The sequence below is a fragment of the Sinohyriopsis cumingii genome, chromosome 13 (assembly GCF_028554795.1).
Source record: "Sinohyriopsis cumingii isolate HCF-2022 chromosome 13, ASM2855479v2, whole genome shotgun sequence".
In the NCBI taxonomy this organism is placed as follows: Eukaryota; Metazoa; Mollusca; class Bivalvia; order Unionida; family Unionidae; genus Sinohyriopsis; species Sinohyriopsis cumingii.
Window position 1 is genome coordinate 31,699,942 of NC_142973.1, and position 17,937 is coordinate 31,717,878.

At 35.1% G+C, this 17,937-nt stretch overlaps 1 protein-coding gene across 1 annotated transcript in view; it reads left to right on the forward strand.

Annotated features, from left to right (window-relative positions):
• The first annotated feature begins 3,571 nt into the window (after positions 1 to 3,571).
• Positions 3,572 to 17,937, forward strand: part of LOC149785149 (E3 ubiquitin-protein ligase Siah1-like) — a 32,067-nt gene continuing 17,701 nt past the window's right edge. Inside the window, exons 1-5 of the mRNA XM_089978933.1 lie at positions 3,572 to 3,727; positions 6,860 to 6,973; positions 9,504 to 9,689; positions 10,437 to 10,569; positions 15,630 to 15,736. Of these exons, the coding sequence (XP_089835059.1) occupies positions 6,880 to 6,973; positions 9,504 to 9,689; positions 10,437 to 10,569; positions 15,630 to 15,736 (520 nt within the window). The 5' untranslated portion in view covers positions 3,572 to 3,727; positions 6,860 to 6,879. The remainder of the gene's footprint in view (positions 3,728 to 6,859; positions 6,974 to 9,503; positions 9,690 to 10,436; positions 10,570 to 15,629; positions 15,737 to 17,937) is intronic.

Genomic DNA, 17,937 nt, shown 5'->3' on the forward strand with positions numbered 1-17,937 from the left:
GTTCGTCGTTCGAACCATTCTACGGAATAATAAAAACGAAGATGGTGGTTGCAAGTGACTTGTTCAACAATTTGGTACATATATACAACTGGATAATAGATGGTATCTATGTAGTGGAGAGACTGGAAAAAGAATGGAAGATAGCAGAGTACCTGGACTACGCTAAATGTCTAAACATAGCAAAAGAAGTGATAGCAGGAATGATTGAAGAGGAGGAAAAAAGATTGAGAGGTATGATAAATCCCACCTATGTCAGAGTGGGAAGCCTAAAGGAAGCACTTGACAATGCAAGCAAAGTCAGGTGCTTTCTTGAAAAAATGTCACATGGGACAGAGTGCTCTTATGTGGAGAGAGGCCAGGAAAGACTGAGGAAAGGAGAGGAGTTGATGAGAAAAGTGATGGAGGTAGAAGTCAAGAAGATTAAAGAGAGATGGTATAAAGAAAGAAAAGAAGAAGAAAATAGAAAAAAAAGGGATGAATTTGAAAAACTGAACACAAACTGGATGAAAATCCAAGAGAAGTTCCGGGCCATGGGCCACCCGGACTGGCTGCCGGAAACAGAAAAGAAAAAGAAGAAAGGAATGATGGACAAAATAAGAGGATGGTGGAAGAAGTTAAGAAGTTAAAAGAAGAAGAAGAAGAAAAAACCCAAAGGCCCTTTTCAGGGCCCCCATATTTCTCGAAAAGAGATAGCCTTTCCATTGCCTACCCCTTTTTTTAAAAAATTTTTTAAAAAAAAATCCCATGTTAAATTCCCCTTGTCCGTAGAGTGTCCCACGATTTATTCCCCATGTTAAATTCCCCTTGTCCGTAGAGTGTCCCACGATTTTTCGCCATGTTAAATTTCCATTGTCCGTAGAGTGTCCCAAGGGTGTTTTTAATGCTAATTCCCATTGTCCGTAGGGTATCCCCATTCACTACTTGGTTACCAACGACGGTTTCACGGCCAGGAATTTTATTGATGACAACAACTGCTTGAGACTAAACCATTTGTGAAATAATGTAACGTTGTAACTTTAATATTGCAGAGAGTGTTTGTAGAGATCGAGGGATACAACGAAAACCATTTTTTTTTATTACTTAACTTAAAAAAATAATATTAAGCATAGTTTTACATGATAAACTTTTAAATATAATCTTCTCTTGAATTTAATAATTAGAGGATAAAATAAGATTACAAGATTAAATGTACGTTACGACGTATGGCTTTGCCATTTCATCTTTTCTTGTTTGTTTGTATGATACGCTTTTTAAAATAATTGAAATGTCAAAAGTCTAGGATTGTTTTCAATTACATTGTGTAGTCCATCATTAGTACATGGAATTGCTAGTCCAGCCCTATGCATTGCCTTGACGTAGAAATCATTGTAAACATATATTTCGGCCTTATGTGAAGAGATACGGTATCTTTAAACCAGTGTCAAGGAAACGACATACGATTATATCAACCCCGCACAAAATCAATCAACTTACTTTAATTTTTTTTAAAAACCATTCTCCGAGACAACGATCTTAATATGCAGTGAACTATTAAAATAAAAAAGAATACACGAAAACAAACTGTATAAGTTTCACAGATGTGTTTCCTGAAAAGAATCAGAACAGATATTATCTATTCTGCTTTCTTGCTTGTTTCGTTTGCAATGTTATATATGATGGAAGACAGCACACAAAAAATTAACATTTATGGTATCTGTTGTTACGCTTACTGCTGACCAATGCTTTTCACAGTGGGTTAACTCCCTTTGGGAGGCTATTACAATTGCCACTTAAATGTAAATTTGGTAGTAAAATACCACCTAGTAAAAGCGTCGCACTTTGATAACTGCATCACACCGACTTTAGACTGCACTTTCTTCGACTTTTGTTTTTTCTACAATGACTTTAATGCAGAACGTAAAGATTTTGCCGCTGACGTCACGACATATCAATTACGTCACAATGTGTCGTCTTATATAACCTGGTTCTTTAAACCTCGATTAAGATCAGAAGAAATCAATCAACGATTAGAGAATATAGGTAGGATTTAGTCAGTGTGCTGGTGTGCCTATGCGGGAAGACGATGGACTAGTGTTTTTTTTCTTCTTTTCTGATAATCACAAAACGTGCTCCGATTTGAAATTGAAGCATGACGGCTCGAACAATTAAACCTGTCATTTCGCTAATTGTGATGTCCTTTAATGTGAACTTGTAATACGTAACTCGGGGCTGATCTTGTTCATTTCAAGTGAAATTACACTTTACCATGTGATTTACAACTTAGCGTCTCCTTGAGCGGTATTGTATGGAAAGCCGCAGGTATCCGGCGTTATTAACACTTGAGGGTCATAGCGATACTGATAAATTCGTCTTCGCCGTCGTCGTAGGCGGATGTGACTTCAAAGTAGTGATAAAGTTGAAGTGCACGCTCATAATACTGAACATCAAGGAAGGAATTTGATAAAACTGGGCACACTTAATATCTAAAGGCGGCAATTGCTTTTTGTTAGATCAAAATAAATCCCTCCCAAGGGTTTAGTGGGTGTGGCCTTGCCTTAATTTCCATATTCTGCTCACATATAGTGACGGGGGGGGGGGGGGGGGGGGAGAGAGATCTCTGTAAGTGTTTATATTTGGCTCAAGTTTACATTACTCAGACCACTAATTCTTAACATTAAGCTGGGCATCAGTCTGAAAGTGGTGGCTAATAGTTTTCAGATCGTGCAATTGCTTGCAATAGCAGCGTGGAATTTTAATTTTTTAATAATCCTGGATTTTTTAAAAAATCAGTTCTTGCAACTTCTAAATGGATTTTTTCTGTGCACTTTCTTTTTAATAATTATTATTATTAATATTATTATTACCTGGCAGGCCGAGGTTACCCACGCCGACATTTATCTCGGGAAAAAATGGCATGGAAACACTCGATTTTGATTGCTCATAATGCAGGAGCTTGTATCATTACTAGAACAAGGGTTCGAGTCCCTGCACATGGGCTCATATCGTTGCTTGCAATTTATCTGTCATATATGTACTGTCTAGTTATTGTATAGTGCATATATGACAGGTCAGTTGTAAGCAACGATACGAGCCCGTGTGAGTCCCTCTGGTTCAGTACGCTAAATTCAGCCACCAAGCACGTGTTTGTTTTGGCACACCTAGGCCAGAAAACAGTTATGTTTGCCCAGGCCTTCATGCCTATAGAAACTATGGCCTGAGCAGCCTTAACAGATGAATATTTTGGCTGTGCATTCTACTTATGCGTGCAGACTCTTGAACAATTATTTCAAACTGGTTGCACGTCCACAATTATCATCTTGTAGGAAGTTTACACACACACACACACACACACACACACACACACACAAGCGCGCGCACGCACATCACTGACGTCTTTGATGTTGTACTGAAGTGTTAATGAATATTATTGGATTCATTTTTTTTACATAATTAGTATTGGAGTACTACTTACAGTGTTCATCATCAAATTATAAAATATTACGAAAAATACACAAATTTTGATTGGCTTTGGTTTGTATTCGTTTCAGGGTTAATTTTGTTCTTTTTTTATATTCTCCGAGAACTCATAATTCGATGACGTAGAGCTCATCCACAACACTGGATATATTTTTTTTCTCAGTTATTCTTAATCGGTGAGAGCACATCAGGTTAATATAATGTTATTATGGTCCAAGCCAAGAGGTTAAGATGACAGAATAGCAGCTGAGATTTGTATTTATTGTCAGAGGTAATTCTTTTTGATTACCAGGATATCTATTAAACAGGCGTGAATGTAAATTAAAAAGTGTTGTGTACAACCTTGAACTTCATTGTGCAAGTAAATGCTTCTGTTTCTTTTCCATTGTTTTGATATATCGGATTCATCGAATATCAATATTTTTAGTAAAACATAGCTAACATCTGCGTTTACTGATGAAATGATGGGTGAGCGTGAAGACATAAGGATATATTGTCTTGGGGGTGGGGTGGATTAGTCTTAACAATGTAAGACCTCGACCCAGATATTTATGTTTTTGGCGTTGAGGTTTCATTGCCTAAATAATGGTGATGTGCAGCGTGTTTTGATGTCGACTAACTACATAACGAAAGTCAATTTTTCAGAAATATCTCACACTTGGCAACCCATAACGATGCTTTGCTACAAATTAATGTCATACTGTTTAAACTTTAATCGGACTTTACTTACTCTGATATCTTTTTTCTAATAAATTCAAATTCTCACACAAGCTAATGGACCTGTTTTCAAGTTTTGTTGGCCTACATTTCACTTGGCTGTAAAGCGATTGAAGCCGGGAATGCAGAAATCGGGTTAACTCGAAGTATACTTCTCTAAGGAAATGAATAAAAATATATTACTATTTAAGAAAGTGTTTAGATGGCTTCATTTTGTTCAAGATTCGTTTCATCCTTTTAACCATTTTCGGTATTCTAGCTTCCAACACATTCCAGCCAGTTGAAATGTAGGTCAACGGAACTTAAAACATGTTCATTTGCTTGTGTGGAAAGTTTAATATATTAGGAAAAAGATATTAGAGTAAGTAAAACCTGACTAAAACATTATTACTTTAATTGGTAGAAAAGCATCGATACGGACTGCCAAATGTGTGAGATATTCCTGAAAATTTGACTTAATCATTCCGATGTTATTCAGCATTGGAACATGCTACACAGTGCCATTATTTGGGTAATAAGACATTGATACCCAAAACATAAAATGAGGGTCGAGATCTTGCATTGTAGGACTGGGGGTGGATGGGAACTCAACAGGTATATTAAATTTAAAGTCACATTGGCCATGTAAGTGCATTTACTGGTATTAATGTAACAGTTAATTTTAGTTTTAAAGTTTAATTGCAATATTGTTCTAACAGAGTTTATTCAGTCATGATATTTTAGTTATCAGCACAATAATTGTCCAAATAAAATTTCTAGACAAAAATTAGCAATCGCTACAGACTTTCACAATGGCAGTTTGGCATCAGACTAGGTCAAGAAAGTTGATGTTGGACTGAACTATTAATAGTGCAGGGGTGATCAAGGTAAAGGCACATGAACAAGTAGTCATGCGCATTTTCATTCATCTCTTTTATAGATGTTTAGCTAGCAATGATTTAGAGGAGTAACTTAGAATTTTTTTGTAAGTATGTTTTACTTTTGACTTGTACATATAACATTTCATACAAGAGCATCAGGCATTTAGGTTGTTGACTTTTGTTCTGTGTTTTTGCATGTTTGAACATGAGGACATTTCTTGATAATGTCTCTCCACTGCCCAAATATAAAAATAAAAATCCAAAAGGATAAGCAACTAGAAGTACAGCACGTGTACGATAAAACCTAAAGAGAATGAAAATTTTTCAAGATAATTGGAAGCAGGACTTAACATGGCTAAACTACAACAATGAGAAGAATTAGATGACATGTTTAGTTTGTTCTGCATATGATACAATGGGAACATTTGTAGTTGGCTGCAAAAACTTTAAAATTGTTACATTCAGAACCTATCCATGTCAGAGACCCACAAAGAGAATACATGTAGCTTAAGAATGAAAGATGAGAAGGCAGCCCTTGGCTCTTCTGAAGATAAGAGATCCACTATGTTGCTGAAAAAGGGAACCTTTGAAAAACTGTGTCATTTTGCCGCAAAACATGGAAGCCCATATACTACATGATATTATGGGAGTTGGACTAGGCAAAAGGTTTGGAAATAGGCAGTACCTACCTGATGGAAAATATTGTCATATGGGGGGTGTGTGCATTTATTTGAGCACGGTAATGAAAGCTAAAGTTGTTCTTTTGTTGTACTTTATAACGACCACATTTACATTTTGGGGTCTTTCTGCCACTGAATTCAGACATTGCAATTATTGGCACACTTAAAATAATCAATCGATCAACGCATTTTCCCTCTCAGCAGCTGGTTGATGTAGGACTGGTAAGTTTTTAAACTCATTACCCAACCATTGAGGCATGTTTAATAGTACATATTGTACCTGTTACTTAGCATTGATACATTGATATGTACATTGTGATTAACTGAGACTGCTGCAACATTTTGGTGTGATCATGGATCTGAAGCAGATGGGGTATTGAAAAGCACAGGTCTTACACTGCATCTTATAAATTTTCTGTTCATAATAAAGGGAAAGGGTCATTAATTAGAGTGAGGGTATTAATTTGGGTATATATGGTATATATGAAAATATAAGAAGCACCTGTTTTGTGGCTACCTTACATAGGTGTATTACTTGCAGTTAAGACTTACAGATGTAGTATGGTGGTAACAGTGCTATAAAACAGTGATTTACAAAATTTGATGATGTGGGTTCATAGAAGAGTGATAAGGCAATGTTGATACCAAGGTCAGTCCAGATTTAATTTAGTTGTGAGCCTGACAAAATCCAAATTTTGATGGGTAAGATAATCTCATTGCAGATTGGTTCTCAGCCATAACCAGGTATGTCAATAATAAGTGATGGAGAGCAATTTGTTGGTCTACATAAAAAAATTTGTTTTTCATTCGATTTCAGATAATTCATTAACAGATGATCAGATACAGCAGTGATATGACAGTTTTGGTTCTTGATTTTAAAATGTAAGGTTACTGTACATGAACTGGGTTTTTTCTGGAGTAATTGGGAATAGGGCCTAGGACAAACAATGCAAAAAAAAATAAGATTACTTTGGAATACAATCTTCTGGGCTAAATTGCTAACATTTGGAATTCTGCATAATTATGAAATATTTCTCACTGGGACAAGAATCCATTTTTAGCTTGCCCCAACCCCTAAAAAGTTCCTTGACATGTATTCCTAAATGCCAGCATCCTTTAGTCTAAATGTGATTTGTATACTTTCAGATTATAAATAGTGCTTGAAAATGAGTCGACAACAAGGAGGCTCAGGAAAGACAGGGCGTCACTTGGCCCCACCTCCTCCTACTGCCAATACAGGAAATATAGGACTTCCTGGAGGTAGGTGCTTGAAGTGTTACAATCACAATATTTAGCAGCTACATGTGACAGGGCAAATGATTACTTAAATTGCACAATATTTGTATGAGTTTGTGCATTTAACCTGTGATGCATGAGAACTCCTGAAGTTAGTTTAAAGTCATGCATATGAAAATGTACTATGTGCTGTTTACAAAATTTTCATCTGTTGTGACATAAGTAATGCCGGTAGAAATATCGTAACACATGTAACATGACTTTTCCATAACTTTTGATGTATCTGGGTTCTTCAACTTCATAAAGGGTTGTTAAACTAAATTTGATTGCCACAATTGGCCCTTAAACAAATATTCTTTCATCATTTGAACCATGCACCAGTGAAGTTTTACAAATATTTGTTGATAATGCAGACTACCTTGAAAACCCAAGATGGCTGATTCCCAGCATTGTTCATATTTGGGTGATTTCATTTAGTAAATACTGGCTGATGACAGTGATGAAGGCAATTTATTTTCAAAGTTATTAAGTGTATCAGATTATTGAACCTGGGTAGGTGTTAATGGAGATACCACTGTGTGATTTTGAACCCGAAAATGGTATTAATTACGAGTCTGATGTATATGCTGGGTTGACAAAACTAGACAGCATGCTGGTCAACCCATCATTTCAGCAGTATTTTGAAAGTAAATGTAGAAATGCTGACTAACAAGCCAGATTAAAATACAGACAATTTAAAGGTAGAGTGAAATTAAAGTTTCTTTTCTCGGCACAATTTAATCATGCATGATTTGGTGCTGCAAAACCACATAGCCTTAGTATAAAATAAATTTATTAAATAAGAATCACAATTCACAACAACTATGAACCAACAGATGCAGCATCAGATTCAGGATAGTTTGTTTACCTGGACACAGGGTGTAGTTCTTCGTGGACTTTGCTCTTGGGAAGAAGTGATATTGTATTGCTTCTAAGTTTGAATGTGTTTCCTCACCAAAATTTAGTGTTCAAAATGGCAAAACATGATATTTGGAAATGTGTTGAATGGTACATACAGCAGAGGTGTGAAAAAGCATTCAAACAGTAACAGTGAGATTTGTATTAAATAGCAGATGCAAATCAGCTTAAATGTTTAATTTAGCATAATTCACATAATTTCACATTAAAATAATCCCAATTTCCAAAGTAATCTTGCACAGAAAAATAATACTTATCAAAATTGTTTCATATGACATACTGAAGTGATAGTAATTTTGTCCGTCAGATCAAGGTTTGGAACCAGAACTGGGTTTGTGTTTTAGTGTTGGATGGTAAAAATGAGAGAGGCATTGTCTGGAACTGGATGTCAGTAGTGTATCTTGTGCATTGGATGTGACACATTTTGTTTTTTGGTAGTGATAGTCTGGAACTAGATGTCAATGGTGTGTCGCTTGAGTTGGATGCAACACAGTTTGTCATTTTATAGCAACACCGTCTGGAACCAGATGTCAATAGTGTGTCACTTCGGTTGGATGTGACTCTGTGTTGTTTTGTAGCATCAGTGTGTGTTGTTGTGTTGGGTAGATTATTTTGACATCCAAATGACAAAAAAAACCCCACAAAATGGATTGAAATTTGTGTTTCAAAGTGATAATGTAATTGGATTGGAATATTGATTTTTCGATGGATAGCAGTTGGCTGTGTTGTTGATGACACAGTGACAGTGTCGTCAGTCAAATCTTTTTGTGGAAAGTTTTATTTGTTTAAAGACCAATGTTTAATGGTTTACGCAGTACTTTTATGCTTTTTCTAAAATAAATTGTTTTCAGTTTTACATCTTTAATTGAATTTTATTGTACCAGATTACCACTGAAAACTTTGACAAAGAGCTTGAAGAATGATGAAGTGAGTAAAATTACATGCATTTGTTGTCTGATCACAAGCACATTATTACGCTATGGAGGTTAATTGTTACACTATGGAGGTTGATTGTTATGCTATGGAGGTTGATTGTTACACTATGGAGCTTGATTGTTACACTATGGAGGTTGATTGTTATGCTATGGAGCTTGATTGTTACACTATGAAGGTTGATTGTTATGCTGTGGAGGTTGATTGTTTCGCTATGGAGGTTGATTGTTACACTGTGCAGGTTGATTGTTATGCTATGGAGGTTGATTGTTACACTATGGAGGTTGATTGTTATGCTATGGAGCTTGATTGTTAGAGACGTCAAGGATGACTTCAGTACCCAACAGTTAAAATGAATACATGGACATAGGAAATAAACTGATCATTGATTCCTAGAAATTCTTTTTGGCCAGTAGACTGTTAGTCCCATGGAGGTCACTTGTTTATTTGTTATTATTCCAAACCTCTTGATGGGTTTTCTTCATACTCTGAGTTATTATAAAGCTATAAGATTTAGTATTTGACATGCTTACCCAGCATTTTGACACTGGGGTCAGTGTCACTCATTTTGCAGCAATGCTTCGATCGGGAACTCAGCATGCAGGCATGAGCATTCTGGTTAAACTTTCCTGTTCTACAGACAATGTGTTTACTTTTATTTCAGTACCTACGATATCCAGTCCAACTATTACAAGTTCAACCAGTAACCAGGAGTTAGCCAGTTATTTTGAGTGTCCAGTTTGCTTTGACTATGCTCTACCTCCCATTATGCAGTGTCAAAGTGGACACATCGTGTGTCAAGCATGTCGACAGAAACTCTCCATGTGTCCAACATGCAGGGGACCCCTGGGTAAAATTTCTTTGTTTGTTTTCATGTCATGTTTTGAAGGAAAGAACAAAGAATATGTTTTATATGTTAATTTGTGTTTGAGCATGCATGCGTATGCAAAGTTGCACTGCTTTTGCTATACATTTGTAACAGAGGGAGTTCATTTCCCTACTAAGACATGAATGGGGAGCCTGGGTGTTTGTGCAGATTTGTTTCAGGATGTTAATTGCCTTGTTGGTGGAGCTAGTGTTTGCATTAATTACAATGGAAAACACATGAATTTGCTTTTTTGTTGCTGATTTTAGTTTGCTTATCTTCTATAATACAGTTAGCATTTTAGAATGAATGTCTAATTTCATTATGCATATTCAATGCAGTTATCTCCATATACAAAATGTTAAAGATTTAAAAGCCAAATATTCTTCAATATGGTAATTTTAGGACAGGGAAAAAATCATGTATTATTAATTTGGCACAGGTGATTGTTCTAAATGTTGTCAAATACACTTTTCAAATGGAAAGACTTTGTATTACTTGTTGTCACTGTTATATGACATAGCTGTTATGTCAGTGTGAAATAGTTTTCATGATGAATTGTTAAGACACTAATTGATGTTCAAAGTATTTTTTTTAAGTAAAAGGTTTACACAACATTAGTAGAAGGTGTGCAGGTATAATCCTTCATTGCTTTCACAGGCAAAATAACTTATTACTTTGTTGTATTTCTGAGTGATCTTGGTTTATTGAATACATTTCCTGTAATTTCAGGCAATATTAGAAATTTAGCCATGGAAAAGGTAGCAGCAACTGTGATGTTTCCTTGTAAATATGCCAGCAATGGTTGTAATACCACTCACCTACACACAGATAAACTAGATCATGAAGAAACGTGTGAATTTAGGTACAGTATATATGTCACATGCAAACAGTATGAAGTGATAAAATGTATTCCAGGGCCGAAACTGATTTGTTGTCAGAAAGAAGTTTGACATGTTTTGGTGTACTTGTTTTGTGCTTAGATTTGACTTTATACATTTCCACACACTGAAGAGCTTGTACAAAACTACTTTAAAAATTAAACTGTCAGAAAATAATTTTGTTTGCTTGCTAAACCGATTATCATTTGTGTTAGAATTCCCACTTGACCTAGAAGAAGTTTACATTTCTTAATTTACAAGTTGTGATAGGAATGCAAAGATCAGTCTCACTAGCCCTATATTTGTATTCCAACATATTGTTGGAGGAGGTATGTAGTGTTACCCATGTCTGTCTTTCTCTGTTCTGTCACATCTATGATGTTCCATCCAGGGTTCCCACACTACCGGGAAATTGGGAAAAAGTCATGAGAAATGCTATATATTTTCCCGACCAGGGAAAGTTCTTGAATTTTACAAATATCGATAAAAGTTGGGAAATAACCAGGAATTTGTATGTCACCACTTTATGAGAAAAGAAATACATAATTAAGTTGTAATTGAACTAATCGTGAATTAAAGTTTTTGGGTTCTTACAGTACCAGAAATTTTGAATGTTGCAGTATGGATCATTTAGGTGCTTGCCCTGACATATTTGTTTGGTCAGTCCAAGCACTCGGTCGATTAAATTTATTTATTAGACTGGTTATTCAAAAGACCAGTCTGTATTGGTATCTTTTTATACATGGAAGACTTGAAGACCAGTCTAGCATCTCAACAAGCCAGCATCATGTCTGCGATGCGTGATCTCGGTAAGTTTATGAGATAAATGAAACAGTTCTGCAGTGTTCATTCTGTTGTATAAAAAAATATAGAAAATGTCTTGTTAAAGCTTATAATTTGACGCTTAGCAAAGGGAATGCAGCATTAATTTAACCATTATTGTCAGTAGTTACCTTGGACACATTTAGCCTTTGCGTTGAATTTTACTTGGCCCTGTCAGACACATTGCTAAATATGTAGAAATCTTCACAGTTATTGGTTGACCAAAATGAAATATCAACTGATAACCTCATTTTGGTGGACCAATTAGAGGCCAGCATTCTATTCAGTGTAGTTCATCAAATTAATGTAGGTCTCCAATATGTTGAATGTCCGAGCTAAACATTGGCACTAAATTGTTATTCCGTTTGAGGTGTAGCTTGAAGCATCTGCATCGATTCTTAAATAGCTTACAGTCCCTGTGAGTAATCAGTAGAGGTTTGGGGACTGCATTATTGGATTACAAGCAGACACAAGTGGATTTTTCAGACAATTCAATCTCTTAGGATGGTATATACTTTTGAAGGGCTTTTTGCTAGTTTTAATCAACTCTTTTATAATTAAGTCCTTTTCTAATTCAAGTGATGGATTTTGACTAAAGGTGCTTTGGATGTTTTTTTATTTTTTATTGGCACATATTAATGCAGGATTAAAACTTGATTTTGTATAAGAATTTATTTAAAGAAAATAAAATTATTTAAAAATGATCAATAATTTGGTAGTTTCATTCTAATTTTGGGGAAACAAATGTATGTAAATATCTCTGTTGCAAATGTTACATGTTAAGGAATTCATTTGTTTTCAGATCATGCCTGGATGTAAATTTCAAGAACATTGGCTGACTGATGATGGTTTCAAGTCCTCAGTTAGAAAGGATAAAAGTAACTACAAACAGCATTTTCCCAACTGTATAACAAGTCCGTTGATTTAACATTGATGAGTAAGACTGCTCTGATTTCTCATTCAAAAGGAGAGAAACATAAGAAAGCAGACGTGTTACGTTCAGAAGGAAACATCAAGTCTTAAAGCATCCACCTCAGATTCACTCCACTACACCAGCCACCACATATGCTGTGACATCAACCATACCTTCAGATACTACAATGTCACCATCACAGTCTAAAGTATCACTTTCATATCACTGTTAATGCAGAAGTGTGGTATTTAAAAACTGTTACTTCTAAATTATTCATTTCCATCAGATGAAGAAACATCATACATGTTTCAATGGATTGTTCCAGACTCTGTCATTGCCAGGAGTATGAGTTGTGGAGAGACAAAATCTATGTATATCACATGTTTTGGAATTGCACTATGCTTAAATGCTTTGTTGGAAATGAAAGTAAAGGATGAACAATTTGTGATGCTTTTTGATGAGTCCCCGAATAGAGAATTACAGAATAAACAATTGGATATTTTACTTTGATTCTGGGAGAGTGATCATGTGCAAAGCAGGTGCTACACATCAGATTTTCTAGGTCATGCAGCAGCTGTTGATCTTGTGCAGAGTTTTGAGAAAAGCTTGGAGAATAAAATTGGATTTAAGAATCTAATCCAATTGTCAGTGGATGGACCTAATATTAACTGGGCTGCATTCAATAAATTGCAAAAGAAATTAGAGTTGGAATACTGCAGTAAACTGCTTAGCATAGGCTCATGTGGTCTTCATACAGTACACAATGCATTCAGAGCTGGAATCTCTAAGACTGGGTGGGATATGTCCCATAAGCTGTCAACACTGTACGTGCACTGGGATGATGTACCAGCAAGGAGAGGTGACTATGAATCTGTCACAAAGCAGAATATATATCCATTGCCTCTTTGTGCACACTGTTGGGTGGAGAATGTGAAAGTCTGTGAGAGTGCAATGGAAATCTACCCATATGTTAAGCACTATGTAGAGAGTGTTGAGAAGAAAGAAAGCAAAGATCCTGGAACTAAATTTTTCAGTACGAGAATGGAGCAAAGATAAGTTTGCAAGAGCAAGACTAAAAACTAGCATTCATTATGTCTGTAGCAAAACCTGTAGAAAACTTTTTGAAAGTGTATCAAACTGACAAACCTATGATACCTTTTTCTTGCAAAAGACTTGGAGGGTTTAATGAGAACAACAATGGAGAGATTTGTCAGAGCGTAATGGAGACAGCTTTCTCACCAAACAAACTCTGTAATGTTGATGTTACGGACAAAAACAACCACAAAGGGTATCAGCATGTTGATATAGGATTTGTTGGCAGATATGGAAGTAAAGAAGTTACTAGCAGGAAAAGAAGCAAGTGAGAATGCCATTCTTTCTTTTAGGACAGAGTGTAAAGAATTGGTTTGTACATTTGTACATAAAATGAAAGAAAACACCTCCCTAGTCTGCACATTGGTTAGAAGTTTGTCATATATTGATACTCTGATATGCAGAGGCCAAGGTCATTGCATAAATTCAGAAGAGTACTGAACATTCTCCACTCATGTCAAAGAGTTGATATAAATGAGTGTGATCAAATAATAGAGGAGTATAATAAATTTGTACAAGAGTTCAAGGAATTTAGAAAAACTGAAGACAGGGTAGACGAGCTGTTTTATAACAATATGACAGGCAAGATGTACAGTAGGGTATGGAATTTAATCCATGTGCTTTTATTTTTGTCACGTGGCCAGGCTAGAACGTGGATTTTCTGTGAACAAAGAAATTAGTACACAAAATCTTTCAGAAGATAGCTTGATTGCACGCAGAGTAATAAAGGACCATATAAAGAGTGTTGGAGGATTGAAGGGATTAGTGGTGTCAAAGGAACTCCTACAGTTAACCCAGAGTGCCAGGCAAAAGCACGACACTCATTTAGAAGCTCAAAAGACAGAAGGAAAGAAAAAAGAAATGTATGAAGAGAAAACACATGGAAGAAGAAGTTGGAACAATGAGAAAAAAGATCAGAATGCTGGAATCGGACATTATGTTGTTGTTTACAGATGCAAACAAAGCTTCAGATACAGCTGAAGAATTATGTAGCTTTGCTCTCATAACAAAAGCCAGTACCCTGCGTAGAAGAGCAAAAGACAAAGAGAAGGAACTTGAAGTTATAAAGAAAAATTTAAATGAAAAAGTGCATTTGCTTAATAAGATGTAAGACTGTTTGGTTATAATCTCCAGCAGAGTTCAAGCTTGGTCAGGTTGAAAATGGACTTGAGGGAATTGCTTTCCCATATAAAAGATGCATGTATGTTATCAAACACCTTGTCTGTCAACATTTTACAGTGAATCTCAATGAGCCAAAATGAGTATATAACTGTCATTGAATTTTGCATTTTGTAATATTATGCACATGGATTTAAAGTGGTACTTATTTCTTTAGAATTAAAGGTTTGAAAGGAAAGCAAAACTAGTTCAGTTGTTCATTCTGTCAGTTTTCCCATACCATCATAATGCAGTGCATTTTTAGTCTGTACATTGAAATGACTTAACATTAGACTTTTTACAATTTTCAGAAGTAATACCTATTTCTTGTGAAAAATGTTGTGGCTTGGTACATGATTATTTGTCTGATTCAGATGTTACGGAAGAGTCTTGAAATAGAAACAGCTTTTAATTTGAATAATACACATTTCTAAGCTAAAATGTTCTTTAATTCCATTTAGTGTTGGTCATAAATGAACCTTGAAAAACTGAATTTCATCCTGGAAAACACCTGGAAATTTTTCTTTTAAAAAGCATGGGAACCATGTCCATCATATTGGCAGGTTCAGCTGTATTATAGGGACACATTTTGTTGTTTTCTGCCTTATAACTTAACTTTTATAATGGCCATGAAAGCCTTCCCAAGGCTTTGTAGAGATCAACTTTATTATTGATGATTACAGTCTCGGTAAAGCAAACCTTGGGAATATTTTATGACTTACTGAGACTGAGACAGCTTAAGAATTTGACCAAGAACTGCAGTATTTAGCTTGGATTGTGTTGCCAAATAAAACCCTACACACATACACACACACAGACAAGCAAGATGGATCCAACCAAAACTTCTTGAATTATCAGAGCTTGAAGTTATTATTCTTCCAGTAATTTAGCCCAGCAGGTGACCTGCTTTATATATCGTGCAGCCGGTCATACCAGACAATACCAGTTGGTTCTGATTTGTCACTTTGTTTTGTAGGGGGGAGGGTATGGGGATTCTTCCTAAAGTTGATTGACATGTTGGAACTATTAATATTGTGTGTATTGATCTTGACATTTCAGACCTTATTGCTGCCCCTGCCCAGGTGCGTCCTGCAAATGGCAAGGTTCTCTAGAACAGGTCATGCCACATCTCATGTCCACACACAAAAGTATAACCACATTACAGGGTGAGTATACTTTCTTGTTGACAAATTTGGTTGAGTCTCTTTTTTTTTTGTCTAGACTGTTTTAATAGATAATGCATGTTTCATAGGTACCTCAGTATGCAAACTTTCACTGATAAGGTTAGATGTTAAAGTTTTTTTAATTTAAATTGGTGTTAAAAGTTTCACTTCCTAGCTAAATAAAAGTCTTCCTAGACAGAAAGTGAGTCTGAATCATATTAAGTGTTCTGAAAGTCAGTAGTGTTATGGAATATGAATTGTTGTGGTTAGATTGTGTGATATTACCTTTTTACCACTCTATTTTTCTGGTTGTACATGCCACAGTACTTTTTCACTGTACCAGTACAAATTTGGTAGTTTTCGTAAGATATGTATGGAAATTTACAAGGAATCTTGTTACGACTTTAATGATATTAACATTGTGTTTTCATTGTTGATGACAAAATAGTTCAACAAATTAACTTTATTTATATAAAATGGATCTCCCGAATTAATGGTGAATGTTACAATATAATTTTATTACATACCAATTTAATATTATATGACTAATCTGGCATGTGATACAGATATTTAACCTGTGATTTGCTAGGGATAATGGTAGGGTACTGTAAGTAGTAATGAGCAGTTTTTATGTGGATGTGTGAGAGAGAGAAAGAGCAAGTACTTTCGTGTTGAAATCTTGCATTGAAGTTTTTAAAAATCCAGACAAAGTATGAAAGTCTCAGGGAATCACACGTCAACATTCAAGGCATGGGTAGAACTGTACCATATTTGGAGAGAATTTTACCCCATGTTTAATTCAAAGAGACATTCCACAATGTAAATCATATAAAATACCAAACTAAGTAAACATACATTTTAGCCTCAAAGTTTCAGAAAGTTGGTTTTCAGAATTTTTTTAAAAAGCAAGTTTAAGAGGAGGAACTTATTTGTCAATTCTTATGGCTGAGGAGTCGAATTTGTCTAGTAAATCTGAAGATAAAATGGACAAACATTTGCAACATAAAGGTTGTTGAGACTTTTTTATTATTGGTACAGATGTTGGGAATTGTGTGTTTGTTTGCATCATAAATTCATGCTACTGTTGAAATAGAAAATAAAGTAGAATACAGAACAATATTATTTAGAATTTTCTTCTTAATATCTAAATGATTCCTAAAAAAGCTAGTCCACATGTTAGAAAAGGACTAAATCTTTGTTTTGTTTAATATCTATGCATAAAATATCACCTTTAAGTTCAATGCATCAATAATGTCTTCTAATGAAAACTTAAAAATGGAGAGTTTGAAAGGACTGTAAAATAATTGCTAGTGCAAAACTTTCGTTCCATTTGAGAAATAAGTATAAATCCCACATGCATGCCAACCATTATACTTTAGGCATAATGATTATGCTTTTTGTCACCAAATTACATGGTATGCTAGACTGTATGGTGGCCAAATGGAATGTTAAGAAACATATTCAAGCCAAGTTAAAAACAACAGCAAAAATGTGGTGTTTTATTATTTATTAGCATATATGAATGTGTTAGGTGTTACGAGTCATGCTGTTAAAGTAAGTAACAGAAAAGAGTGAAGACAAAAAGCTTTGTAAAATTTAAAAAATAATTTATTTCCCTAGAATACAAAGTGAAAAATGAGAAAAAAGAACTTACGGTATTGCAAATTAAATCCAAAAATAATCCAAGAATCAAAGACACAAGTCTTAGTAATAAAAAGTCCTGAATAAAACTACGTTCAGGTTCCAAAGAGATCCAAAATTGAAGGTGATGACATGTCTTATAGCCAATAAAGTACTGATGTGTCAAGTCTCTTGTTGAATCACAGAAATATTATTCCAGGTTTGAATTCAGTATAAATTCCAGTGAATGTCTTTATCCAAGAATTTTATCAGAGTACATTTGTCTTTCCAGAGACAATAATCACTTAAATTCAATATTTTGACCCAAACTTAAAGTGCTTGATGTTAAAAAATCCTCACAGTCACAAGATAATTTAGTTCAATACTTGATCTCAGATCACAGTTAGCATTGTCTTATAAAACTCATTACCTATGGAAAATAATCTTCTAGAAAAATCTAATGAGCCTTGTTTATTTACAACACAATAACCTACAAAATTCACTTGGGAATCTCCAAAACCCTGACCCTGATCAATATATTTATGCCTTCTTGTTTGCCTAAATAATAATCCTGATAATAAGCT